The 27,157-nt window shown below is 37.6% G+C and overlaps 5 protein-coding genes and 1 long non-coding RNA gene across 7 annotated transcripts; 1 reads left to right on the top strand and 5 right to left on the bottom strand.

Annotated features, from left to right (window-relative positions):
- Window positions 1-290: 290 nt before the first annotated feature.
- LOC104769335 (ethylene-responsive transcription factor SHINE 2) lies at window positions 291-1,567 on the bottom strand. Its single transcript, XM_010493531.3, has 2 exons — window positions 1,275-1,567; window positions 291-1,021 (listed from the first exon to the last, which is right to left on the bottom strand). Exons 1-2 carry the CDS (start codon window positions 1,352-1,354, stop codon window positions 544-546), a joined length of 558 nt encoding a protein of 185 aa, XP_010491833.1. The 5' UTR covers window positions 1,355-1,567; the 3' UTR covers window positions 291-543.
- Window positions 1,568-2,866: 1,299 nt separating this feature from the next.
- Window positions 2,867-5,262, bottom strand: LOC104769334 (uncharacterized). Its single transcript, XM_087505816.1, has 5 exons — window positions 4,724-5,262; window positions 4,207-4,339; window positions 3,830-4,117; window positions 3,539-3,745; window positions 2,867-3,451 (listed from the first exon to the last, which is right to left on the bottom strand). Exons 1-5 carry the CDS (start codon window positions 5,260-5,262, stop codon window positions 3,104-3,106), a joined length of 1,515 nt encoding a protein of 504 aa, XP_087361942.1. The 3' UTR covers window positions 2,867-3,103.
- A 771-nt stretch (window positions 5,263-6,033) lies between these two features.
- LOC104784773 (uncharacterized) lies at window positions 6,034-8,923 on the bottom strand. Its single transcript, XM_087504406.1, has 2 exons — window positions 6,479-8,923; window positions 6,034-6,386 (listed from the first exon to the last, which is right to left on the bottom strand). Exons 1-2 carry the CDS (start codon window positions 8,625-8,627, stop codon window positions 6,034-6,036), a joined length of 2,502 nt encoding a protein of 833 aa, XP_087360532.1. The 5' UTR covers window positions 8,628-8,923.
- A 1,754-nt stretch (window positions 8,924-10,677) lies between these two features.
- On the top strand, window positions 10,678-13,105 carry LOC104769333 (uncharacterized). Its single transcript, XM_010493528.3, has 2 exons — window positions 10,678-12,514; window positions 12,737-13,105. The coding sequence occupies exons 1-2, from the start codon at window positions 10,828-10,830 to the stop codon at window positions 12,859-12,861; spliced, it is 1,812 nt and encodes a 603-aa protein (XP_010491830.2). The 5' UTR covers window positions 10,678-10,827; the 3' UTR covers window positions 12,862-13,105.
- An 8,530-nt stretch (window positions 13,106-21,635) lies between these two features.
- Window positions 21,636-24,175, bottom strand: LOC104769331 (glutathione S-transferase T3-like). 2 transcript variants are annotated; one of them, XM_087505137.1, is made up of 3 exons: window positions 23,487-23,667; window positions 22,129-23,022; window positions 21,636-22,007 (listed from the first exon to the last, which is right to left on the bottom strand). In XM_087505137.1, exons 1-2 carry the CDS (start codon window positions 23,526-23,528, stop codon window positions 22,129-22,131), a joined length of 936 nt encoding a protein of 311 aa, XP_087361263.1. In that variant the 5' UTR covers window positions 23,529-23,667; the 3' UTR covers window positions 21,636-22,007. The 2 variants fall into 2 exon arrangements, with proteins under 2 accessions (XP_087361263.1, XP_010491813.2); XM_010493511.3 differs by having other exon boundaries at window positions 22,129-24,175.
- Window positions 24,176-24,420: 245 nt separating this feature from the next.
- Window positions 24,421-25,128, bottom strand: LOC147918463 (uncharacterized). Its single transcript, XR_015592935.1, has 4 exons — window positions 24,993-25,128; window positions 24,837-24,883; window positions 24,663-24,713; window positions 24,421-24,557 (listed from the first exon to the last, which is right to left on the bottom strand). It is a non-coding gene; the product is annotated as an uncharacterized LOC147918463 (long non-coding RNA).
- Between the last annotated feature and the right edge of the window lie 2,029 nt (window positions 25,129-27,157).

The following is a 27,157-nucleotide window of genomic DNA, read 5'->3' as shown; positions in this document are numbered from 1 at the left end:
GGGTTCCATACTTAATAATGTGGTTTGAAGAAAAAAAAACTCAGTGGATTGTCGTATCAATGATTCAGAACGACTCGGAGATAAACTTATCTCGGTCACGTATTCACAAGTAAAACAACTACATTAGAAGGGCAAGAGCAAATCCATCTCCCTCTGTACATTTAACTTTCCTGTGATGGTGAACAAAGCCTTTGTGCTTTTTTTTCTGTTTTATTTTTTTTTGCTATTTTAGCTTTGTGTTGATGAGTAGGCCGGTGAATACATAAAAACAAAGTACGTATATTAATAGATTACCCAAATCCAACAATCTTTTATATCAATCAATCAGCACAACAAGCATGTATACTTTATAACAAAAAAGTACAGAAAAAAAAATACAAGTCTGTATATATATTACATTTTTTACGTGTATTTTTGACAATTTCTTACATGTATAATCGATAAATAGATCACACTATAAACTTTTAAAGAATATTAAAATCCGGAAAATAATGAAAAACCTTAATTCTTTTTTTTTCAGACTTTCAGAAGTCAAAGTTAAAGTCAACTCCAGTTCAGCAACTCCTCGATCATCTCCATAGCTAATTGATCCTCGTCACTAATAGCCTCTTCTTCTTCTTCTTTCTCGACGTTTTGTTTCTTCAACCCCAAGTCAACCCCCGCACTTTCGTTGGCTCTGTTCCCAAGTTCGAGACGCATGACCCAAGTCGGACTCGTTTTCGACCCGGCCCGTTTCTGCCAAACTCCTATGTGGGAACTGTCCGTGTCTAGACGGAGACATGTCAGCGACGGCGTTAGGTCTTTGCAGCTCTTCCTTAGCTTAGCGTTCAATAGCTCAGATAACGACTTTGGCGACATTAACTGAGAGTTAACGTCTTTAACGTGATCGGAGCCTTCCTCTGATTTTACGACAGGGAAATTGGTCTTGGCGTTCTGACCGTTCATTAGAAGAGCCGCTTGGTCGTAAGCTCTCGCAGCCGCTTCTGCCGTTTCGAATGTTCCAAGCCATACTCTTCTCTTCCTGATTAATTTCTCACACCCACATGTAAATACACTTCACTCCTTAACATATGCATATAATATTATTTACACATGAATCGAGTCTGAAATAGATTATTTTAACGTGTCTTTTATAGCGTTTATTTGCATTTAATTAATTACAAATAAATTTTGATAAAATACTAAACATTGTAGCTTCATATGTAAAAAAAAAACATTGTAATATGTAGACCTAAACATGAAATTATATGTGTATATACAGAGTCTACACTTACAAAAGAGGATGGCGAATCTCAGAGACCCAAGAACCCCATTGTCGCTGGCGGACACCTCGGAACTTCCTCGAGTGTACCATTTTTAAAAAAAAAATACTTGATATATATAAGCTGATTTAAAATTTAGGGTTCTTAGTTTCTCTCTTCTTAGCAGACATGGACAATGTAGAAGAGAGATAGATAGAGACTGAGGTAGTCTCTGATCTTACTGTGGTTCGTGTCCAACTAACTATTTATATAGAGCTTTCATTTTTGAAATTTCCCTTTGTTTTGTAAATCGACTTTTCTTCGATGATCTAATAAATTGAGTTCACGATTATTGTAATTAAGATATTTGAGCCCCACTCTTTGTCTCTCAAACATCCGTGAGGGCCGTAAACATCAATTGATATTTATTCTCTATTTATGAATACAACTTCTTTACTTTATTAGAATGACTCTAGTGAAGACACGATCGACTTGTGTCTTCATTTCTAATGTTGCTTTCATGCCATATGGGGACTCTCTTTTCTTTTTCTTTTGTCTTTTCCCCCGACGACCCATATAGAGACTCATCAAGTCATCGTGCCTGAGTTTGAATACCTAGAAACAAATTAGAACTATCAGATATGTTTTATTTATCGAAACATCATATATATAAACAATACTTGTTAAGAAAACATGATTGTGCTTCAGATAAAAGCATAACATAAAGTTTATTTTACTTAAGATAAAACTATGAAAGAAAACAAACTCTATTCCTTGGGGGATATCCTAGATTTCATCTATTGGTTCCTCATTCTTTAACACAATGTTACTATATATATATATATTAAAAACATGTCATTCAGTTAAATTAAAATGTACTAGTATTATTTTAAAGACATATATATTCGGATCTAAAAAGAAAAACTCTCCAATGACGGTCTCATCTCAATTATGTTACAGAATACAGACTTACAGTTATAATCTGGCCGTCAACCTACTCAAATTAGGCAATAAATTTTTTCTTTTTACCAAACAAATTCATAACCGAGTTTTGTCACGTACGTTGACGTAACATAACTTTATCGCCACGTCGTAAGCTCAGGTCACTACAAGAAAACAGGCCATTTACGACTGCATTTGTAGTCGTTTCGTAGTCGCTATTTCATAAATTACGACTAATCACTGTTGTCGTAAAACGTTAGTCGGTAGGAAATTCAGTCGTAATTTAGTCGGTAAATAGCGACTACGTTACGACTAATCCACGTAGTCGTAAAAGTAGTCGTAAGGTAGTCGTAAACGTTTACGACTGTTTTGTGACTAAGTTACGATTAATTAAAATGTGAACAGTCGTTGTGTACAGATAGTCGTAAAGTAGTCAGTAAACATTTACGACTATTTGCTGACAGTTTAACGATTAATGCGATGTGAAGGAGATTAGTTTGAGAATAGTTGTGATATAGTCGTCAAATGTAGCGACTACTTGGCTACTACGAGACGACTATTTGACGACTGTGTTGCGACTATGTTAATCTAGATTTAATGACTATTTGAAGACTATAGGGATTAAAAACCAGAATCTTTTTTTTTTTTGTTTTGCTTATAACTCAAATTTATAATCAAAGCAAGCCTTAAAATTTGCATTTTTAATTACCAAAAGTTAACCATAATTGTAATTAGTACACCACATAAGCCATTACAAAAAGAGAGAACCATATTTTTGTCACAACCAAAAGAGAGAACCTAACACTATGATTCTCTTAAGTGATAAGGAAGAACACATCATCCCAAATTGTCAAGTTCATTAGAGTAAGAAATAGAGAGAGATAAGTAGCCTAAGAATTAACCTAAGGAGGAGATGCACTTTATGTAGGAGGGTCGATGGGTGCATCACTTGATTCAGACTCATGGAACTCGAGAAAGGCCGGATCAAGTTTCTGCATGAACTTTTCCAAGCGATCTATCTTCTTCTGTTGCTCAGCCACAACTTTGGAATGTTCTGCTTCACGAGCAGCAAACTCAGCATCACGTTTTGTCGCATAAGCAACTTGTTCTTCAATGATCCTTTGAGCTTCCTTCATTTGCTCTTGCAATGCTACAAACGATGATGACTGTCCTTGTTGATGATAGCTGCTGCCATTGAGAAGACCCTGAAGATGATCCTTGAGGCTACCGAGCCCAAAAATATTACCTCGTGAATCCTTCTCGGTGGACTGAGAAAAAAAAAAGGTGAAACTGTAAATAGAGAATATGAAAGTTAAAGATTCTTTAAATATAGATTGTGAGAAATGTAACTTTACCTGAAGAAAGATGGCAGTATAATCTTCTGCTGTGAGCTCATGAACTTGTGAAGGATCTGACTCAATCTCAGATAGCTTAGCTTGTAAGTTTTTCTCATAAGTTGTAAAGATCTTCTCAGCCTTGCGATCCACATATGTACCATCTGGCTTTGTATGAGTTTCTTTGAAAACCTCACCGAGACTCACTGGTCTCCCAAGTTTTTCTTCCTGGAATGTTACAAAAACAAAGAAAAGGGTTAAGATATAAGTTTAAGTTGCAAAGGTGTAAGAAAAAAAAACAAAGTTACTCACCAAGCCTTGTTTGACTTGTTGATAAGATGTTGGCCCAGATAAGTGCATGTGAGGACCGAGACCATTACGGTCTGACATGCGAGCTTTGGAATAGATTCGACTCCTTTCTTGTGCTTCTTCAGTCTCCCACTGAGCAACCATTACTTTCCACAGGTCACCCTCGATCCATTTAGGTTGCACTCGACTAGTCCTAACGTCGCTAACCATGTTTTTCATCCGTCGTTGGCATATGTCATAGAAATACTGTTGCACTGTTCCTGTTATTAAAGGATCCCAAGTGTGTGTTTTCTATGAAAAAAGGAAAATAAAATTACATTAGTGAACAACAACTTAATCAAAACCTATCTATGAATGAAACTCAGAACATAAAACTATACCGCAAACTCAAGGAAGTATCTTTCTCGTCTATCCGGAGGCACACATGACCAATTGTAGAATGGACCATCAAATTTGTTTGTAAAAACTCTAGTAATCTTCCGAACCAGTGCTGATTTTGGATCACGAGTAAACCTCAAATAACAAAAGAATCAAGTCAGTTCTTTGACAGACATAACAAAAGAATCAAGTCACATAACAGTTAGTTAAAATCGTTTACTACACACTAAAACAGACATTAAACACATTCACTCGTTTACTACAATCTGAAGCCAACCAATAACAGACATGAAATACTGAAACACGGTTGTAAGTCTAACTAATTTACAAACTAGAACACAGTTGTTTCAGAATTTGTTTCACAACTAACTAGAACACGGTTAGTTAAACCAATCAGACAACAAAAATCAACCAACCAATAACAGACATGAATCCCTAAGAGTACTTACTACAACAAGACAACAAAAATCAACCAACTAACTAGAACACGGTTGTAAAATTATGAAAACGTAGACATACCAAGTCGTGTTAGGCTTCGGTTCCGGAGAGAGGACGGTGGTGAACGTATGACGGTCCGGCACCATAAGTATCGCGTTTAGAGCCCTCAACGTGTCCTCCTGGAGTTCCGGCAAGACTGGATCTGACTCTGCGAAGTTGTGACCTTGAGAAGAAGGATGACTTTGAGCGTGAGAGGCTGCATTTGGAGATCTCGCAGAATCTTCCAACGGATTCGATTGAACCGGTGGATTGTTCATCACTTCGGTTGATGACCGAGATGGATGCTCTACACCAACTCGATTCACGGAGCTTTGAAAAAGGATTTGCGGTGGTGGATAGTTTCTGACTTGCGGTGCCGCGGATGTCGATATCTGGGGAGAAACGCGGACTTGTTCTTGAGGCGTCGGAGGCGTAGGATTTTCAGCCGCCGGAGTGAAGTTGTATTGACTCGGTAGAGGATTGAGTCTTCTCACCTTAGATGATGGATTAGAGCCACCGGGTCTGAGAGAAGCGTTGGGGGCAACATTTCTCTTGCGTCCAGGCTTCTTGACTAGAGGCATCTTCGTCGTTAGAGAGAAAACGGCGATTTACGGGGAAGAACGGCAAAGATTAGGGTTTCGATGTAGAGAGAAAACGGCGACGAACACAAAGAAGAAGAAATGTTAGAATGAATAGAGATTAGGTTAACGATTAGGGTTAGGTCGTGTGTGATGGGCCGTTAATGGACTTCGTGTTTAATTAACCCAATAAGCTTCAAATTAGTCGCCTATCAGTCTCTAAGTGGTTGGTATTTGTAAAGACTAATTTTTTTATAAGGCTGGGCTTGTTTAAGAAGTCTATAATCAGGTCCATTAACGGATTGAGGTAATAAGTATTTATATATAGAATATTAATGTCACACACATATTCTTTAACCCATAAATGATATTCGTCTGCTCTTTTGGCGGAGAGTTCCTTCTCGGGAAGTCCTGGATATTTTGCTGAAAGAAAATCCTCGAACATACTATGTATACAAGACAAACAAAAATATATGAGAGATCATAGCAAATTATATATAATTTGAGTGATCCCTACTTAATTATATATATACCTCTCAATTGGCTTGAAATAGTCACAATTTCTTAAAACATATGCGTGGGCGCATTGATAGTCTCGGCTTGAGAGCCATGTTTCATGCATTTCCCCACTTGGACGGCCAACGTGAGTAAATATAGAAGGCACTCCAGGCACATGATATACAGGGTTTTCACCTTCATCAAATCTTGTTAACCTGACCAAATGATTGAAAATTAAATATATATATTCACACAATAAATTCAAATCTTGATCATTTACCTTGATTTTGTTTGTATGTTCTCGGCAAAATAGTGCTCTGAGAAGTATGCAATCTCGTCATTGATATATGATTCAACAATTGATCCTGCTGCATACCTTTTGTTCTTTGCTTTTCCTTTCAATTTTTTAAAAAATCTTTCAAAAGGATACATCCACCTATATTGGACAGGACCTCCTAATTCAGCTTCGTAAGGGAGATGTATAGGCAGGTGCTCCATCACATCAAAAAAGGATGGTGGAAAGATCTTTTCCAAGTTGCATAGGATGAGAACTATATTCTGTTTTAGAATTTGAAGGCGACTTGTATGCAAAGTCCTAGAACATAAGTCCCGAAAAAATGCTCCAACCCCTACAAGATATATTCAAACTTCAATATCACATTAAGAATTATATAAGTACTTAATAAACAAATAAAATTTTGATTTATTAATTAACGAGTACCTGATAAAGCAAGGTGGACATTCTTGTGAAGCAGTTCTGCAAAAATAAATGGAAGTAACCGTTCCATAAAAACATGGCAATCATGGCTCTTCATGCCTGAAAACTTTCCATTTTCCATATCAACACAATTAGCTAAGTCTGACGAATAACCATCTGGGAATTTAATTGAGTGTTTCACACATTCCAATAAGCTTGTTCTGGCTTCGTCTGTCAATGCATATGCCGGGAAAGGTGCTTTACCCCTACTATCAAGATGTAAGTGTGGCCGAGAACAGAACTTCACTAAATCCAATCTTGACATGATGGTATCTTTTGATTTACCCTTCACACACATAAGAGTATACATGATGTTGTCCAAAAAATTCTTCTCTGTATGCATCACGTCAATATTATGTCGTAGATTGAGGTCCCTCCAGTATGGCAGCTGCCACAATATGCTTTCTTTGTGCCAGTTGTGTTGCTTCCCATATCCCGGCATCTTCTTTTCATGACCATTTCCACCGACGTCCTTCGTTTTTGGTGGATTCACACCACTCAATCGCTCAGAGTAAATTTGCTCACCGGTCAAAGACTCAGGTGGATACTCTCTCATAGCGTCTTTACCTTTTAAGAAGTCTTTTTTATTCCGCCTAAGAGGATGACCATGGGGAAGAAATCTCCGGTGACAATCAAACCAACATGTCTTCCTTCCATTAGGTAGATAAAAAGACTTTGTATCGTCCATGCAAACTGGACAAGACAACTTACCATGTGTTGTCCATCCAGATAACATGCCATATGCCGGGAAATCGCTGATCGTCCACATCAGCGCTGCTTTTAGATTAAAATTTTGACTCAAGGACACATCGTACGCATCAACTCCAGTAGACCACAACTCTTTTAACTCCTCAATAAGAGGTTGGAGAAATATATCAAGACTAGCTCGCGGATGATTTGGCCCAGAATTCAAGATTGTAAGAAACAAATACTCGGTATTCATGCACATACCAGGGGGTAGATTATATGGCGTCAAGATCACAGGCCATAGAGAATGATTTCGAGACATCCCAAATGGATTGAACCCATCGGTACATAATCCAAGATACACGTTACGGGGTTCTTCGGCAAAACGGGGATGTTGTTCTTGAAAATACCTCCACTCCGCTGCATCAGAAGGATGATTCATTTCTCCCTCCTTTGTTTGGTGCTCGGCATGCCATCTCATTGCTGCTGCAGTCTTGTGGCTTTGATACATTCTCTTCAATCTATCAGCAATAGGAAGATACCACATACGACTATATGGTACTTTGGTTCTACGTCGGCCCTCCCGAGGCTTCCATCTTTGTGCACCACAAAACAGACATTTATCTTCCTTTTCGTCATCTTTCCAATATATCATACAATTGTTAATACAAACATCAATTGTATGATATGGGAGGCCTAAATTGCGCATCAATTTTTCGGTCTCATAATGTGAACCAGTAGCTTGGTTTCCTTCTGGTAAATAATCAGTCAATATTTCACAAACCGAATCCACTAACTTTTCACTCATATTATAATCTGCCTTATTTTGCATGACTCTAGCAGCTAGGGATAATTGTGAGTGACCTTCATGGCAACCATCATATAATGGATTTTTTGCACCTTCTAACAAGTCGTAGAATTTCTTGGAATGGTTAAGTACCGGTTCCTCGACATTCTGATAACTACCATCTTGATGATAATTATCTTGATGATAATTATCTTGATGATAATTATCATCTAAACTTATGTTATAACGAAATACATCATTCACCATATCCACATATCTATCTCCTACCACATTACCCACTTCTTCATTCCCACTTACAAACGTCGGATCTACATAACTCGTTCCTATGCCCATATTAATTTCTTCCCCATGTTTATACCAAACATAATAATCTGGCATAAACCCATAGCAAAAAATATGATTCCAAATTGTACCCCCTGGAAGACGCCTACCGTTTTTGCACTTATCACAAGGGCAGTGAAACTTACCACCATTATTTTGTGCTAAACGCTGACTATTTGCAAAAGCCATGAACTCCTCTACCCCGGTGCTGAACTCTTCCGTGAAATTTCCCGTCACTTCATCAAGCCTCTTATACATCCACTCCCGAAAATGACTATAATTAGAACTTCCCGCCATTATTAAAGATCTCTCACTCTTGTTTTTTTTTTCTCTTTTGATTTTTTTTCTCACTCTTGTTTTTTTTTTCTCACTCTATTTTTTTTCTCACTCTCAAAATTTTTTTTGTTACTCTCGATTTCTTTCTTGCTAATGCTCTTGCTTGTGGTGTGAATGAAATAAGAAAGGAAGGTGTGGTATATATAGAGAAATTTGGCGACTGAAAAACGACTGTAAAACGACTCTGATGTGACTCAAACTAACAGTCGCAACAAAACAAAGCTTACCAACCCCACAAACGAAAAAAACGTGTTTCTTTTTGGTCGACATGTTTGCGACTCACCTCAATAGTCGCTTAGTAGTCGCCAAATATCCGACTAACTAATTTAGTCGTATGTTAGTAGCCAAATTAACGACTCGCCGCAGTAGTCACCATGTAGTCGCCAATTTAGCTACTGTTTGCTGACAAAATTACTTTCTTGTCTTTCAGTCGTAAAATAGTCGCTAATTAACGACTACTGAACCAACTATTCATTTCAGTCGGTAAAAAACGACTAATTTACGACTAAGTTTTAGCAGTTGTAAAGTAGTAGTTAAACAGTCGGTATATAGTCACTAAATTTGGCGACTACGAGTTTAGTCGCCAATCGTAGTCGTAAATTGCCTGTTTTCTTGTAGTGGGTATATTACCTTGTGTGCGCCTTTGTTTAACTTCCAGTTTATTTCAGTTTACATTTTCGAATGTCAATTCTATATAACTCAAAAACCTAAAACCAAAGACATGTCGGTGGGTCGGGTGGTGAAACCGTGAAAGGCCGTAGATATTTTAACGTTCATTTAAGGTTAAAAGTACAGTAGACCAAAAAACTTTATAAACTTTGTGCTAACATTCGCAATAATGGTTTTCAGTCCTACATTGTCAGACTATAATTGAAGTTATTACTAAGGTGGCGCTAATGTGATGGATATACGATGTATGGTTGCGTCACTAATGTCAATTCAAATATGTATAATAAGTTGACGTTTGACCAAAAAAAAAACATGTTATTGTTGACAAAAAAAATTTAGCAACTTAATAAAATATATAATTTTATATATAAAAATATGTTTAGTACTCCTCTATAATATTAATCGAAATAATAAAAATTATTAAACATATCACGTGTATTTACAAGTTACTCTTATTTAATTACTGATTTTTCTTTCTTCTGTCTGGAATATAAATGTCAATAGTTTAAAGAAAATTCAAAGTCCACGGTTTTTGCTTTATCAATGTCGCTTAATTTGCATGACATTAAATATTTCACTTGCTCAATATCTTTTAATTTGTTCAACTAATATTCACTTACTCATTAATTTCTGTAATACTTTGGGGTATTCACCAATATGTACATACTGAATGTAGTTATCCAATCGGTTCATTTTCTGTTACCACCCAATGAGAAATCCGCAATTTGTTACCTAGAGACAAAGTAATAGAATACGTTGCTTTCTCATTATTAACATGTAGTAGTCTTAAATTTATGTATATTTCTGCATATTTCCTATATAGACACAATTCTGTTAGACTATGTCTTTTCATGATTGTACTACATGTGCTCTTTAACAAAATAATATATATATATATATATTTTTATATATTTTTTTTCATATTATGTTTGTTGTTTATACAGAAACCATAATTTTTACAGAACAACAAACAATATTTTGTTATTACAAGTTAAGATGGTCATTAAGGTTTGGTGCTAAGTAAAGAGTTTAATATGCAAAAATAAAAATAAATGAGCCCACAAGGCCTAAAAAAAGAAAATAGTCTACTATAAATAGTCTACTACAAGGCTTAAGTGGGGGGCGACAGTTATGGCGATTCGATCTAGGGTTTGATATGCTTTGGTTCAGTGCTGTTGAGAGGCGGAAGATTGGTCTTTCGTGTGCTCTGGTTACGTTTGGATCTCGGAGATGGATCGGAAATCTGTCTTCGATTTGGTTTGGGTTCACTCGGGACTTACGGGATCTCTTTCTCTATGGTGGGGATCGAGTTGGATCGAATCTTATCGGGCTGATTGAGGATTCGATACGGTACGGGTGGATTGAGGATTTGTATCGGGTTGGTTTTATTGAGGTTGATTCGATTCGGGTTGATTGCGAGTGCGATAGGATTTGCTTCCGGATTGCATGGCGATTGATTTTGCTTGTTATACATTGTCGAGATTTTCATATCATGTTGATTGAGGCTCCACCTGAATATACTATCGGGAGGATTCATTGGTATGTTAATTATGGTATGAGATCAATTCTCTTTCCTTGGTTTGTCAGATGGGTATCTCGTTACGATCTTGTATTGGTGATTCTGGAATGTTTTGTGATGTTCTCTGAGATATCAATTTCGGACAGATTTTGTCTATCCCTTGACAATGGGTGTTTTGTTCAAGTGGTATTTATCCGCGAGCTCAGTTTGATAGGGTGGTTTTATAACTGCTGGATCATTCTTTCTTCAGTGGGCGATTTGTCTGATTTTCTGAGAGAATTGTGTCTTGCGGTGTCGTGTTTTTCAGACCTCAAGGAGTTTTGGTTGTGTCGTTGGTGGTCTATCATGTCTCAGTTAGCACTCAACAAAGGCAAAGCTCCGTTGGTCCGTACGGAGACAGTGAGGATCGCTAATTCGGTTTTGGCTCAGAGAATACAACAATTCTCACTGACTCTTATTGGGCGTTTGATGAATCCAAGTGTTCAGCAAATGGAGTCTTTGGTGGCTAATCTACCGAAGATTTGGAAGCTGGAGGACAAGGTGGTAGGAGCAGACTTGGGTCAGGGCTTATTTCAGTTTAATTTTGAGGCTGAAGAGGAACTGCAGGCGGTGCTGATGAACGGTCCATACCATTTTGATGGGTGGATGCTCGCGTTGGTGAAATGGGAGCCTATCATATCATCTACTTATCCCTCCGCAATCAACTTTTGGGTTAAGGTAACGGGTATTCCCATGCATCTTTGGGAAGAAGCGACTTTGAGAGCAATAGGTAAGAAGGTGGGTATTCTCAGGGAGATTGATGAGGAGACTGGAAGTTTCTGTGTGACTGTTAATGGCTTTAATCCTCTCCTTTTCAAGATGGTTGTTCCCTTTGAGTTTGGAGATGAGGTTATTGTCTCCCTTGAGTATGAGAAGCTGACAGGTTTTTGTGAGCATTGTTCTCGTCTAACTCATGATGTGCGTGAGTGCCCAGAATTGAAGAAGGGAGCGGGGGAGCAGGTCGCGGAACAGCAAGTGGATAAACGGTTTGTTCCGAAACATCATCTTCAGGGTAAGCAAGGGGGATTCAAAAGTGAAGGTGGTTGGGAGAAACCAAGGAAGCATGTTAAGAGGGCTTTGGATTTCCAGGGTCACGAGGGTATGCACGGAGATGGGGGTGCTTATGGTTCCCGATATCAAGAAAGGTTCCAAGGTTCAACGTGGGGACAGAAAAAACAGTTTACAGCTGTGGAGTCTAGTGGCTCTGGTGGACAGAGAGGTTCGCAGATGCTAAGTGGTGAGTTAGAGGGACAGGTTCCTTCCTTCAATCTGAATCGAAAGGGTATGGGACCTGTGTGGCCAAAACCGTTGTATAAGGTCAAACAGGGGAGCGCGGTGAAACAGAATGCTGTTGCAAAGAGATCCCAAGAGGAAGAGGATGCGGTTGGGAGAGGTTCCACTTCTCAGGCTGTTACGGTTGCTCCGGAAGAGACTCTCACCGGATTGGTCAAGGAGGGAGAGGAGACTGGCTTTATGGAGGAGAATGATGACTTGTTGGAGGAGGGAGAATATCCCGAAGGTGATGATGCGGTTATACCTGATACTGAGTTGGGTAAGGAGGACGACACTCTCACCGAGCAGGGTACGGATTCACAGTCGGATATGACTGGTGATTCACAAGGTAAACCTCCTGTTTTAGTCTTGCCGGATTCGGTTTTGGGTCTTGTTAATAACGCTTTGGCTGATGTTAAGCTAGTGGATCCGGTAATACATAGGGTGAGACTTAATAGGCCTAATGTTAGAAAGGGTGTTAGTGGTTCAGGAATAGTTGCTAAAAATGTTGTTAGGACTTTGGCTTCTCCGGGGAAACGGTTATTGGCTAAGGCGTTATCTAAACCTGCAGGTGCAGGAAAAAAACAGAAGAGTCAGGGGAGGCAAGATATTCCCTTGAGAGGTAAACCAGCGGATGGTAGTCGTCAAGTCAAGAAAGGGACGGTGGCTCTCCCGAAACCACCGGCGCACACGTGAAGATCCTGAGTTGGAACTGTCAGGGCATTGGGGTTGATCTGACAGAGAAGTATTTGGGTGATTTATGGAAGCAACATCGACCAGACATTTTATTTTTATCAGAAACTAAGAAATGTTTTTCTTATTTGCAAAAGTTTCAGAATAAGTTTGGTTTTAATAATTTGTATACTGTTGAACCCTGCGGGACAAGTGGTGGTTTAGCATTATTTTACAAAGATGAAATAAAACTCTCAGTTCTTTATGATTGTGATCGCATTATAGATGTACAAGCTTTCTTTGGCCAACAATTAGTTTATATGTCTTTTATTTATGGGGATGCGGTCCCCCAAAATCGAGTAAAAGTATGGGATAAATTATCGGATATCGGGTCTTTCCGTGTTGATCCGTGGTTTATGATTGGTGATTTCAATGAATTGAGTGGTAATCATGAGAAAAAGGGAGGTGCTTTGCGTCCAGCCTCTTCTTTTGTGCCTTTTAATTCCATGATCCGACATTGTGGGATGTTAGAGTTTCCTTGTTATGGTGAGCATTTATCATGGAGGGGTAATCAGTGCAATAACCAGGTTGTTCGGTGCCGGTTAGATCGTGCTTTGGGTAATGAGGACTGGCAAGGTTTTTTCCCGAATTCCAAGGTAGACTATTTGGATATGATTGGTTTTGATCATTTTCCAATTTTGGCAACTTGTCTGAAGACACATATAAAACGGAATCGGCAATTCCGTTTTGACAAACGCTGGTTGGGGAAGGATGGATTATCCGGGGCAGTTGAGTCAGGTTGGAATCGTACTATAAATTTCCGGCCTACGGGCTTTGTGGATAAAATAAAGAATTGCAGGAATTCGATCTCTTGGTGGAGAAAGAATAATATTTTTTCTGGCCCAAGACTCATTTCGTCCTTAAAGGCGGCGTTACAGGAGGCGAAAATGGATGATTCAATTTCTCAGGAGGAAATTCGAGGTATAGAGAGGAAATTAAAAGAAGCATATCGGGATGAGGAGTTATATTGGCAACAAAAGAGTAGGAAGTTCTGGTTAAGGGTTGGGGATAAGAATACAAAATTTTTCCAAGCTTCTACTAAACAGCGTCGGGTAAGAAATAGGATCATTGGTCTTTTTGATACAGATAATGTATGGAATGAATCGGCTTCAGGTATGGAGAATATTGCTACAAAATATTTTGAGGACCTTTTTAGGAATTCAGATGCTCAAGGTGTGTCAGAGATGTTACAGGAGGTTACCCCTTTAATATCGGATACTATGAATAGAGATCTAATTCGGGATATTTCTGAAGCCGAAGTTCGGAAAGCTCTGTTTGCTATGCACCCGGAGAAGACACCAGGACCTGATGGTATGACGGCCTTGTTTTTTCAACGATTCTGGTCTTCCTTAAAAGGGGATTTAGTGGCTCTAGTCAGAGAGTTTTTCCGTTCAGGACGTTTTGACCCGTGTTTAAATGAGACGAATATTTGTCTTATTCCTAAAGTTGATCGTCCGCAGCGGATGGCGGAGTTTAGGCCGATAAGTCTTTGTAATGTGAGCTATAAAATTATTTCTAAGATCCTGTGTTTTCGGCTTAAGCGGTTTCTCCCATCTTTGGTTTCCGAAACTCAGTCGGCTTTTGTTTCGGGTCGTTTAATAACGGATAATATATTGGTTGCGCAGGAGATGTTTCATGGGTTAAATACTAATAATAGGTGCAAGTCGGAATTTCTGGCTTTCAAAACGGATATGAGTAAGGCTTATGACCGTGTAGAATGGGCTTTTTTAGAGGCGGTCATGGTTAAGTTAGGGTTTGATCGGAATTGGATCTCCTGGATCATGTGGTGTGTATCTTCGGTGTCGTATCAAGTTCTTCTTAATGGTCAACCCCGGGGTTTTATTAAACCACAGCGGGGTCTTCGTCAGGGGGACCCGTTGTCACCGTACTTGTTTATACTCTGTACAGAGGTTCTGATAGCGAATATCAAAAAGGCAGAACGGGAGAAAAAGGTAACGGGTATCACAATCGCCCGGGATAGTCCTACCATTTCGCATTTGTTGTTTGCTGATGACAGTCTTTTCTTCTGTAAAGCAGAGGCGACAGAATGTCAGACGGTCATGGAAATTATCAGGAATTACGGCAAAGCCTCAGGACAAGAGGTTAATTTAGAGAAATCATCTATAATGTTTGGCAAGAAGGTTCCTACTGAGATAAGGGATCAGTTGAAGTCAGTTATTGGTATTACCAAAGAGGGAGGTATGGGATCTTATTTGGGCATTCCTGAAAGCCTCCAGGGTTCAAAAAATAAGGTTTTTGGATATGTCAAGGATCGATTGGATGATCGTGTCAATGGTTGGAATGCAAAGCTTTTATCAAAAGGTGGTAAGGAGATTATGATTAAATCGGTGGCTTTGGCACTTCCCACGCATGTGATGTCCTGCTACAAATTGCCGCAAGAGTTGACATCTAAATTAACGAGTGCTATTTCCACTTTTTGGTGGAAATCCAACGATAAGGCTCATGGTTTACATTGGGTGGCCTGGGATAAACTATGTAAGGATAAGTGTGATGGGGGTCTAGGTTTCAGAGCCTTGGAACAATTTAATGATGCTATGTTAGCAAAACAGTATTGGCGTTTAATTCAACACCCGACGTCATTAATGGCGAGGGTTTTGAAAGGCCGATATTTTAGCAATAAACACCCGCTTATGGCCAAAAAACCTTCTAATCCCTCCTTTGCCTGGAGGAGTATTTTTTCAACGAAAGATTTAGTGGAATATGGAGCGCGATGGGCGGTAGGTTCGGGTAGTTCTATTTCGGTTTGGAGAGATCCATGGATTCCGGATATTAGACCACGTCCTGCCAATGGTCGGGGACGACTCTGGTTACCGAGCTTGATGGTGAACCACTTAATTAATCCTGTCACGAAGGATTGGCACTTGCCTACTCTAGAAGAGTTTCTGGATCCGGGGGATATACCGATTATTCGGCGTATGTCGGTCAGTAAGGTCCAGCAACGGGATCGGTTAGTATGGCATTTTACCAAGTCAGGGAAGTATACGGTTAAATCAGGTTATAGATTAGCCAGAGAACTAATGACGGAAGTCGAATACGGACCAACATGTATGGCCCTCAGGGCCCAGGTGTGGAAGCTGGATGTTCCCCCAAAGGTCCAACATTTTTTCTGGCAGATTGCGTCGGGCACCCTCCCAGTGCTCGAACGACTTGCGTATAGGGGTATCCGGTGTGATACACTCTGCAAACGGTGTGGGGCTGCACCAGAAACTATCAATCATGCTCTCTTTGAGTGCCCTCGCTCGCTCGATGTTTGGGGGTTGTCCCTAGTTTCGTTAGTCCCCGATGGCTTTCCATTTGCTTCAATTTATGCAAATTTAGACTTTATTTTTTGGCGGGCAGCCTCTCAGTCGGGGGATTCGGATGTAGCTAATCGTCTTCCTTGGATACTTTGGACATTATGGAAAGATAGGAATAAAAAAGTTTTTCAGGGGTTACAGGCCGAGCCGACGGAAATTCTACACCAGGCGAATAATGATAAATTACTATGGGAAGAAGCAAAATCCTATTCGGATAGGTATTTGCATACTACGCCTCTGGTGGAGGATAGGGGAGCGTTTCCTCGATGTCAGATTGATGGTTCTTGGAAAGGGTCAGATGCTATGCAGGGTCTAGGATGGTGGTGTTGTAGTGATGATGATGCGACTCTCCTTTTGGGAGCACGGAGTCAGAGATGCGGTCCTACATCCTTACATGCAGAGCTACAAGCCTTGATTTGGGCTATGGAGTCACTCTTGGCGGCTGGAGTTGGATGTCAAAGCTTTGAGACAGACTGTGCAGAATTGGTGGCGATGGTGCAGACGCCTGACGATTGGCCATCTTTTTCGAACCTGTTAGAGGAGTTTCTTGTGCTCAGACCATGCTTTTCCTCGTTCTCTCTGATCAGGATCTCTAGAGAGCTCAATGTAAGGGCAGATTGTCTAGCCCGTTCTTCATGATTGCTTTCCTCTGAAATTTCCTTTGTAAACTCTTTTCCTCCGGTTTGGGCAACCAATCTTGGAGTTATTTTTTAATTTGATTAATGTTTGGTTGAAAAAAAAAAAAAAAAAAAAGTCATGAAATGTTACAGTAAAATCGCAAACCTTAAAAATTCGGCTCGTCTTCTTTGACTCCGATATCAACTTCGGCTCGTCTTCTCCACTCCGACATCAACAACTTCCAATCTCGCAATGGTTAACCTCCAAGAACTTGCAATCCAGGATCCAGGTAAATCTTCCATTTTTTTTTTGTGCAGTGTGCGGTGAATACTAAAGTCAGCTATTTATAGAAAGTAGAGGAGATGAAGAAAAGATAAAGAAGATCTAAAAGTAAGTTTATGAAAAACAGTCGCTGCTACAGCGACTAACTCCCAAACAGAGCCTAAGACTACTACAATATTGGGTTATTTGTTTTATTTCTTTTGATAAATGGGTAATCTATCACATTCGCTAATCTTATGACTGAACAACAGTTTTCTTTGAATAGGTTACTGGAACCATATGATCCTATTCTTGAAATACTAAGGATGCACTCGTTAAATCCTTTATGATCTAAAAGTCAAAAAGTAACACAAATATGTGATAAGTTTTTTTTTCTGAATAAAATGTAAAATTTATTTGAATTTTTTTTTTACATCAAGACCATCGTTTGTTTAATTTGCTGACAAAACATCTACAAAATTCTCACACTTATCTTGTTGCAAACGATAATGCCATACAACCTGCATATATGCCATTGTCTTGAGCTTGGATGGAGAGTAATCTATTTCGAACTTGTTTATCGGAGGTTTCCCATGCCTACGATTGTTTCGTACCTTTCAGATCGAATGAATTGAACCTTGAAAAATATATCTCAACAAATATACTACGTCTTTTCTCAAAGTCTTGTCCGTGAGCAAATTTAGAAGTGTCCCCCAATCAATCGAGAATTTAATTGTAAGAAGTTTAGTCACGAGGCTTGCCCAAATCTCTTTCGAATATAGGCAGGTGAAAAAAGATGGTTTCGAGTTTCATATGGATCATGGCATAGAATACAAGTAGAGTTGACCCCTACGGTCTACTGCAACATTCTATCACCTGTCGTGAGCCTATTTAAAGTTGCAAGCCAAGCAACAAGCAAATACTTTTGGTATGGCTTGGAAGAACTTATGTGATAAGCTTTTGTGACTGAATGTTCGAAAATTTCAAAAGAACAAGTAACTTGATCGCTTGTAACTTGATATAAAGTATAAAACTTTATACTTGCCATATTTTGCATTAGTATTATTTTTAAAAAATGTATTTTAACCCTTTAACTTAGTACGTAATCAAAAGCCTATAGAAATATCTTTTGTTTTTTTCCTTGGCAGAAGACTAGTCCAATATAGTGAGCTTCACCCTATGGACAAAGCTAATGAATACAATAATCTTCATTTATGTGGTTATTTAACACTTTAGCTAACTTTACAAAAGTATAGGTTTGCGTTTGCCACTGTCGATCGATTGGTAGATGGTTTCTTTTGCTCTTTCTTTTTATCTTCGCAATTAAATGGAATATAATTAAGTAGGTTGTAGGAAAAAAAAAATACAGTATATATGTATAAATTAAATTCAAATCGCGTGTGTTCATCAATAAAGTGAAATGGAATGTATAACAAGAAAAGTATATTCTCACCTAATCAATGTTTTAGTTTATGTGAGAAAATCTTGAATACGAATTTGGAGTTAGTTTAGAAAAACAAAATCAGTGTTACAGTTTTAACATCCCTCGTAATATGCTGATCATGAATGGGTAAAATACGGTTCAATAAGATTAGCAAGGACGGTGGATCCCAAACTCTAACTCCAACTCTTAAATCAATCCACTTTTTTCCTTTAATTATCGTACCAACCCATTAAATGGTAACTGGTCCGAACCATTTAACCGTAACTAATCTTCATCTAACCTAAATTAAGATGTACACCCACCAAGGCCCTTCTCATGTCAATAAATAAAAGTAGTCAAGAAGTTTTTTCTATAGATATTTAGAACCATGGATTAGTAATTTCATTACTGGTCGACTTAATTCTTTGGGAAAATATTAAAGATTATGAGTTGGCAGACTATCCGGCGATCGTCCTAACTTTTTTGTTTGTAAGACTTTAAATTTAATTTGGTTTTGATGAAAAAGTAATAATAAGCTAGCTGGTAAAATGGACCCCTATATTTTTTTTTTTAACTTTCTGGAAATTAAAATTTGGTTGGGAAAAACATTTTCGATAAGTAATTTGGTATGGTTCGAGGGCCAGGTTCAACGCATGAAGAAGAATGAACTTACATTGGCACCATGTTGTCTGGTTTCAAGCTAAGTACAATCTATGCAATTACCTTGGTTTTCTTCTGATCTATGACATGACAAATATCATTTTTACGCATGAACGGTCCTGATTCCAAGTTAGCAAAGTTTGGGTTTCGAACCACTGTATTTATATCTAAGTATTTAAGTGACTTATTCATATATTGATTCAATGGTACATTCATTTACATATTAACGAAAATATTGTATAGGTCAATCCGTCAATGGTAAAAGACAAAGAGACAAATGTGGCAACCTACGTAAACCTATAGTATAATATCTAGAACATGCATTCCTACCTAAATTTATGATCGATAATGAAGTGTACTGTTTGCTACCGAAATCACATGAAGAGCTTTTAACATACAATAAATTCAATGCATGTGCGGCAAATGTCAACTAAACTCTGTTTGTTATTGCTTAAATTTTGAATACCAAGTCGTCACACCTTTGCATGCCACAGGAGCGTTCGGTATGGTCGCTTCTGCCCTTTTTTGTATCCAATAGCAAACGGCCTATTGGATTCAAGTTGAACCCTATAATTTTGCCCAGAAAGAGGCTAAGACCATCATTAGTGGAGTAACCCACCATGGTTACTCTTACATTAATTAATTATATAAATAATCATAAATTAAGTTAAGTAACTCTAAGAGAACCTAAGTAAAATTATCCTATTACTAGAGAACTACAAAGAGGTTACTCAAACATTTAAATAATAATTTTTTAATTTTGATTTATTAATTATCAAACTTTAATTATCTAAAATGATAAAACAATTATTTAAATTTTTTATATTACATAAAATAGAAAACAATATTTTACAAACTTAAACATATTTTACAAAATACGGAATAGTAAACATATTTTATAAAATTCAAAATATTATACATATTAAACATAGTTTGGAGTAAGATTTATTGTGCGGTTGCACCAAATTTTTGCCAGATATGCTCAATCAAGTCTTTTTGCAAAAGATCATGCATTTGTGTATCATGAACATCATTTCGAATGCCCATCATATTATGTAGATTTGTTGGGATATCTGTAGAATATGATAAATCGACATGAGAACTTCCGCTTCCTTCTCCGTGATGGAATTCCGCTGGATCGTAGAAATTGTAGTCATGTCGTTCGTCTTCCACTATCATGTTATGCAGGATGATAGATGCTCTCATTATTTTCCCTATTTTCCCTTTATCCCAAAAAAGTGCGGGATTCTTCACGATTGCAAATCGAGCTTGCAAGACTCCAAATGCACGCTCTACATCTTTACGACATCCTTCTTGCCATTGATCAAAGAGTTTTGCTTTTCGACCACGTGGAAGTGTAATGGATTGGATGAAAGTTGCCCATTTGGGATAGATACCATCCGTTAGGTAGTACGCCATTTTGTATTGCCGTCCATTGACAACGTATCTAACTCTCGGAGCTCGGCCCTCTAGGATATCATCAAACACAGGGGAGCGGTCCAAGACGTTGATATCATTTAACGAACCAGGTGGTCCAAAAAATGCGTGCCAAATCCATAAATCTTGTGATGCCACAGCTTCTAGTACGATTGACGGTTTACCAGATCCACGTGTATATTGTCCTTTCCATGCAGTGGGACAATTCTTCCACTCCCAATGCATACAATCTATGCTCCCTATCATTCCGGGGAAACCGCGATGTTCTCCAATATTCAGTAATCGTTGGAGGTCTTCCGGTGTAGGTCTTCTCAGATACTCGTCGCCAAACAAATTTATAACTCCCTCAACAAAATGTAGAAGGCATTTGTGGGAGGTTGTTTCAGCGAGTCGTAAATATTCATCCACCGCATCTGCCGTATATCCGTAAGCCATCAAACGAATAGCTGCCGTACATTTCTGAAGTGCAGAAAGACCAAGCCTTCCAGTAGCATCTCGCCTTTGTCTGAAGTATGGGACTCCATTCTCAATAGCGGTAACAATACGAAGGAACAATGGTTTGTTCATTCTAAAGCGACGACGGAACATAGCGTTAGTGTAAGTTGGATTATCACTAAAATAATCATTCCACAACCGAGTGTGGCCTTCTTCACGGTCTCTCTCAATGTGCACTCTTCGGATTATTGGAGCTGGTGGTACATATGGGTGAGTGTAGTTGTATTGGATCATCTCCACTATACTATCAACTTCCTCTTCTACAATATCATCAACTTCTTGATCGGAACTCCAATTAGACATTTTTTTGCAATTTGGATATAGTAGAAGGCTTATGGGAAGTGTGATTTATTTTGTATAGGAAAAGGGTTTAGGTTACAAGGTATATTTGGTTGAGTAGTAGAAGTGAAAAGGTTGAGCAAAGGAAATTTTATTTGGTTGAGTAGTAGAAGTGAAGATAGGATGAAAGAGAAGAGAATAATCGGAAGAGAATAATCAGAAAGCATTGATGTAAAACGATGAAAGAGTAGGAGAAGTGAATATATAGTCTTAACAGCAAACACAAAGTACCAAGTGGGCAATACAACCCTTACAAAAGACAAAACAACACAAACAAATCTGTGACTGTCCTTGCAAGACACAAGACAACCAAAACAAAACAGAAGACAACAACTCACAACCCGTGTTACAAAACACCCCTCCACGGGTTACAAAAGAGTTAACAACTCACAGACCCGTGACAACAAGACAACAAGACAACAACTCACAGACCCGTGACAACAAGACAACAAGACAACAACTAAAAACAACACCCCTCCACGGGTGTAAACACAACACATCTATGTCTTTGACAACACATGTTTCCCTTCTCGTATCACCTTAATTTGTTGTCGCAAAACCTGAAACAAAAGAACAAAAAACAAAACAAGTGTTAAACAAACAACATATAGCATAAGTTTAATGAAAACAAGAGTTAAACACAAAAGAGGATAGTTACACACAAAAGAGTTAAACCCAAACCTAAGTGTTTGTCAACATTTGGTCAACGAGTTTGTCCCTAAGAAGTTGTTCGGCACTTGTTAGTTCAGTCTTGTTAAGGAGGCTGTCTAGCAGTCTCATTTTGCCGTGTCTCTCTTTAACCGCTTGTTCTTGTTCTTTCATTGCAATGATCTTGTCTAGCTTACCAACAGAACCATCCTCTACATCAATAGTCACAGCCGGTTTCTTCCCTTTTTTCTTAGAAGCTTTAACCCCCGGAGGCCTCATCTCAGCTCCATCATTGCACTCTCCGGGTGAGGATGCTCCTGCTCCATCTGAAGCGAGTTTAGTCCGCTTATGGCTACACTCCTCCGTGATCCATTTCTGATCATGCTTCAGTTCCCTCCAGCAATGTCCTAGCAGAAATGGCTTGCCCTTGTCGTTCTTGTAAAGCTCATACGCCATGCTCAATACATCATCTTCTGATTCTCCACTCTTTCTTCTTGAACTCGCTTGTGCGTAACAGCCCACAAACTTATTGACTCCATGGTTTATCTTGCTCCACCTAGCCTTACATTGTGTAGGCCCTCTTGCATTTGAAACAGATGACCCATAGTTAGCTTTGTAGTAGGCAGCAACCCTCTTCCAGAAACTTTGTAGCCGCTGCTCATTACTTACAACTGGATCCTTGCTTGTGTTTAACCAAGCGCTTATGAGGTTAACATCCTCCTCTGCAGTCCACCGCTTTCTTATTCCCCTTCCTTCGTCTTCTTCATCCTCATCAACCTCAACCTCGATACAATCATCATCTTCAGATGCCGGCCTAAACTGAAACGGCTGAGAAGAGAATCTAGGCCCACAGTTGACAGGCTGAGAAGAGAGGGTTTGGGTAAAGTTGACAGGCTGAGAAGAGAGGGTTTGGGTAAAGTGGACAGGCTGAGAAGAGAATGTATTTGGAAGAATTGGATTATCTTGGGAGTTAGAGTCTTTTTGAGAATTCATAAGATCAACAAAATATGTATGTGGATTACGAATAAGGCTTCTAGGATCCATTGGTTGTTTTAGTGAAAGCTGATGTTAAAAGAAAAGGGTTTGTATAGAAAAAGTTAATGGTTTATGTTAGTGCTAACATGGAGGGTTTATATTGAGCTCAAGTGGTTTTGGGTTTTCAAATTTATGGTTGTAAATTAACTACAACAACCACAAATTTATTACATTAAAACAACCTACTCGACAAGTATCTCTCTAATCAAGTACTATTCGTATTTAAGAACTCCAACAAACAAAAAAGCAATCATCAATGTCCTGACTTGACTATTACCTAATCTAACACTAATTCATCCCAACACACAATCGCAAACAATAACTATCAACAACATATGAAAGCTGTCGTACCATACCTTTTCAAATAAGAGAATCCAAAACGCTGCAGTCCGCTTCATGAATAATCATTCCAAATGATCTCCATTTGACCTCGCACAAACATGTAAAAATAGTCAATATAAATCACATAAACAGAAACAAAAACATTGTACTCTTAACAAGAACAACAGAATAATCTCATAATAAAAAGCAAACCTCTGGTGGTTTCGAGAGGAGCTTAAAGAGCCCCACGAAGTTTCACCTTTTGCAACCTCTCCATGTTTACACTCTTTGGCTGCTCTAATGGCAATCCAAGAGCCTGTGCACAAATCAGCTGAAACTAGAAAGAGAAAACATCATCAGAAGCAGGGTTAGTAGTATAACTTGGTAAATCTCAAAATCCATGTAAAAGAAGAAAGAGAGATGAACATAGTTAATCAGTTAACTTACATAAGCCACAATGATGGTCGTCGGTTTTTCAACTCCTAAGAGGAAAATAAAAAAGCCATATCAACAGTTATTTCACTATATCAAAAAAGAGAGTAAATATGGGAGAGATTAGGAAAACAAACAAAGAGAAGACTCCACTCTTTCTCAACCATCACCGAGAGATCTTAGTCCCAGAAACCACAAAAGGTCTTGCGCTTTGGCAAGTCATCATCTCCATTGATGCCTTTATCTGCTAGTCAAGAGACAAATCCTTGAGGCTGATGCAACAAAAAAGAAAAGAAAACATGCATACCAAAAGTTAGCTAGAGACAAGAGATAAGAAACAAAATAACAAGACATATATATAATAAGCAAGTCTAAGCTCATGGCTGCAAACTTACTTGTCCCTTCATATTGCTGCTAGTTGTGATCCATCCTTTGACAAAGCTTGCTGTTCGGGAGTAATTCCAAAAGAAGACCTGCAACAAAGAGAGAGAGAGTGAGACCCCCCCAAAAAAGAAAAGAAGTCGTTAAAATCAAACAGAGAGTGACAAGAATGAATAAAAACCCAAGAAGATCTTAGTGCCCTCCTCCTCAATCAAACCATCAGGGAGAGATCTTAGTATCCTCCTCAATCGCCGATCGATCAATACTACAGTTATCCTCCGCAATCAATCAATCTGGATTTACAAAAAAATATAATAATAGAAATATGAGTAAATATAAGGAATTCGAGTGAATGAAAAAAAAACCCTATGTAATAGAAATCAATTTAGAGATCAAACCCTAGAAGAAGTTGAGATTTCAGAGACGAAAGCCATGCTTCCAAAAAGCACCTGCGAGAGACAGAAGGAGAAGAAGAAGAAGAAGAAACAAGTTAGTAAAAAAAAAAACAGAGGAAGCAACACGATAAATCAATCACCGAAAGATCAAAGCCAAATCCTAGAAGAGGAACTCACCTAGAGGCCGTGTGAGCGACAATCAGATTAAACTTGCTTTAAAAAACCTGCAACAAGAGACGACGAAGAAACAAAACAAAAAAATCAGAGACGCGACGCGTTAAGAAAAAGAATAACAGAGCGATGCAATTGGATTGAGAGAGAGAGAGAACAAACCCTAGAAGGATAGGAACGAAACCCTTAAGAATGAAGAAGATCACTTGGGCAGACTGCTTAATCCAATTGATAACTCGATTCTTCTCTCTTTCTTCTTTTCCCGATTACATATGAATCGCCATTTCTTTCGCCGGAGTTCTCGAGAGAGAAGAGAGAGAGACTTTGGGGAAGAAAAGAAAAGAAAATGAGTAAAAAATAAAAAAAAAAACGCTTTTATATTTAACAAACACCCATTCACAAGTCGCCACGTAGCGTTCTTCAAGTGTTGCTCAAACTCCTTCCCAGGGTATCGATTCTTCGATAATGGACCCATTTTTGGGTTGTTTAATATTATTTTGGGGCCCAAATAGTGGAGTAACTTTGTGAGTACTCCCCACTAATCATGCTCTAAGCGACCATTGCAATTAGCCTGATAGACATGAGTCAAGGGCCCAATAATAAGTAAAAGTGCAAAACCCAATATTTTCTTAATTTTTTTCTTTTTGGTACCTATGTTAAGTACATTTTGGTATCAATGTTAGCCGTTTGATCTTCTTAAACTTGTTCGTTGGATACAACATTTTATGCTACAATTTTTTTTATATACTGGTTAATAATCAGATTAGTTGTATACGTTGCATAAAATAGGCGTAGTTCAAGTTTAAATTTTTAATATAGTCAGTAATATGCCAATAGCTCCAGTATTCAAATTAACGTGTAACTAGGATATATCCCGTGCTTTAAGCACGGGTCAACATTTTTTTAAAAAAATTATAATATAATAATAAAAATTATTGTTTTATTTTAAAAAAAGTTATTTTGTTTGAGATAATATTTATTTTTAATTGTTATGTAAATCTATTAGTCTATTGGAATAATAATTATTTTAAAATATTATAGTATTTTATATTTGACGTATTATTACACTTTTATATTGTTTGTTTGTTGTATTTGCATCATTATTTTGTGAAATATAAAATAGTAATTTTAATATTATAATTGTGAGCAAATAAAAATTATTAATTTATCATTTATATAAATTTAGTTTTACCAACCTGCCAATGTGGAAATTAAAACACACATTTTCATACAATGAGTAAATATATATTCGTTTAAAAAAATTCAAATCACAACATATGAAGAAAAAAATATGCATTTTCAATTATAAGTATTAAATGAAAATTCCAAACAATTTGTAAATAAAATAAAATAAAAGTGATAGGAGAATCATAATTTGAAAACTTAACAAAATCTTCGAATTTAGTTATTAAAAATAATTGTATTGTATACTTGGATATAAAATCTTAGTTTTTAAAATTCTGATTGGTTTATATATTTTTGAAAAAATAATTAGTAATTTCGTCCATAATTTATTAGAGAGAGAAAATATTTTTTTAGATTTTTTTAGATTTTTTAATATTTGATATGTGAGTGTTTTTTATTTTTAATTAATTATATTTATTTAAATTAGTTAATTAAGCTTAATTATTTTTTTCTAATGGCAATTGAATGTAATTTTTTACACATTTTAAGGTTAGTTTTATATTTGTACTTCTCAATTTAATATAGTAGGATAAGTTGTGAATGATTTTTCTTACTATTTGATTATAAACACTATAAAGTTAGACAACGAGATTTGGGATATCTCCTCGAAGTTGTAAGTATATATTGTTGTTATTCTATTCTGAACTTGTATTTTTCTCTAGGTTGTCGATAAGCTTTGTAGTGGGTTTCTCGGTACGAGGTTCATTTACCCTTTGAACTATACTACAGCTTTTTCTTTCTTTTAGACAGAACAGATACATGCTTGAATTGCTTTTCAACTTTAAATTAGATACACCTCTTATTCTCTAAGTTATAACCAGTCGAAGAACAATATAGTTAAGATAATTACATCAATTAAAAAGTATTCAGTGAAATGGAATTTGTATTACAACGATTGATTTGTGAGAGATGATCTCGATTTTAGTAAATTTGTTTCTTACTTTTTCATCGTATGCAATTTTGATTGTTTGAAATCGGATGGTGGGATTTTTTTAATATCGTCAAAACTTTACAAGCATATCAGAAATCCTAACGGGAGCTAATGTAAATTATTGCTTGTAAAGGTTTATTGCGTATTATCTGTTTCAGATATATATAGTACCCCTTCACCATTATGGCATTATCTGATATATCTCTTGTGT

This window comes from Camelina sativa, chromosome 20, assembly GCF_030686135.1.
Source record: "Camelina sativa cultivar CO46 ecotype springtype chromosome 20, ASM3068613v1".
Classification (NCBI taxonomy): domain Eukaryota; kingdom Viridiplantae; phylum Streptophyta; class Magnoliopsida; order Brassicales; family Brassicaceae; genus Camelina; species Camelina sativa.
The sequence above is the reverse complement of the archived record's forward strand: the minus strand, read 5'-3'. Positions and strand labels throughout refer to the sequence as shown.

Bases quoted from the DNA above. Each gene is read 5' to 3' on its own strand.
- LOC104769335 (XM_010493531.3), bottom strand. From the start codon at position 1,354: ATGGTACACTCGAGGAAGTTCCGAGGTGTCCGCCAGCGACAATGGGGT. The intron at 1,022-1,274 runs GTAAGTGTAGAC...GAAATTAATCAG, and splicing joins GAGATTCGCCATCCTCTTTT to GAAGAGAAGAGTATGGCTTG.
- LOC104769334 (XM_087505816.1), bottom strand. From the start codon at position 5,262: ATGCCTCTAGTCAAGAAGCCTGGACGCAAGAGAAATGTTGCCCCCAAC. The intron at 3,746-3,829 runs GTGAGTAACTTT...GTAACATTCCAG, and splicing joins AACAAGTCAAACAAGGCTTG to GAAGAAAAACTTGGGAGACC. The intron at 3,452-3,538 runs GTAAAGTTACAT...TTTTTTTCTCAG, and splicing joins ATACTGCCATCTTTCTTCAG to TCCACCGAGAAGGATTCACG.
- LOC104784773 (XM_087504406.1), bottom strand. From the start codon at position 8,627: ATGGCGGGAAGTTCTAATTATAGTCATTTTCGGGAGTGGATGTATAAG. The intron at 6,387-6,478 runs GTACTCGTTAAT...TATATCTTGTAG, and splicing joins TGTCCACCTTGCTTTATCAG to GGGTTGGAGCATTTTTTCGG.
- LOC104769333 (XM_010493528.3), top strand. From the start codon at position 10,828: ATGTTGATTGAGGCTCCACCTGAATATACTATCGGGAGGATTCATTGG. The intron at 12,515-12,736 runs GTAAACCTCCTG...CTAAACCTGCAG, and splicing joins TATGACTGGTGATTCACAAG to GTGCAGGAAAAAAACAGAAG.
- LOC104769331 (XM_010493511.3), bottom strand. From the start codon at position 23,139: ATGGATCCTAGAAGCCTTATTCGTAATCCACATACATATTTTGTTGAT.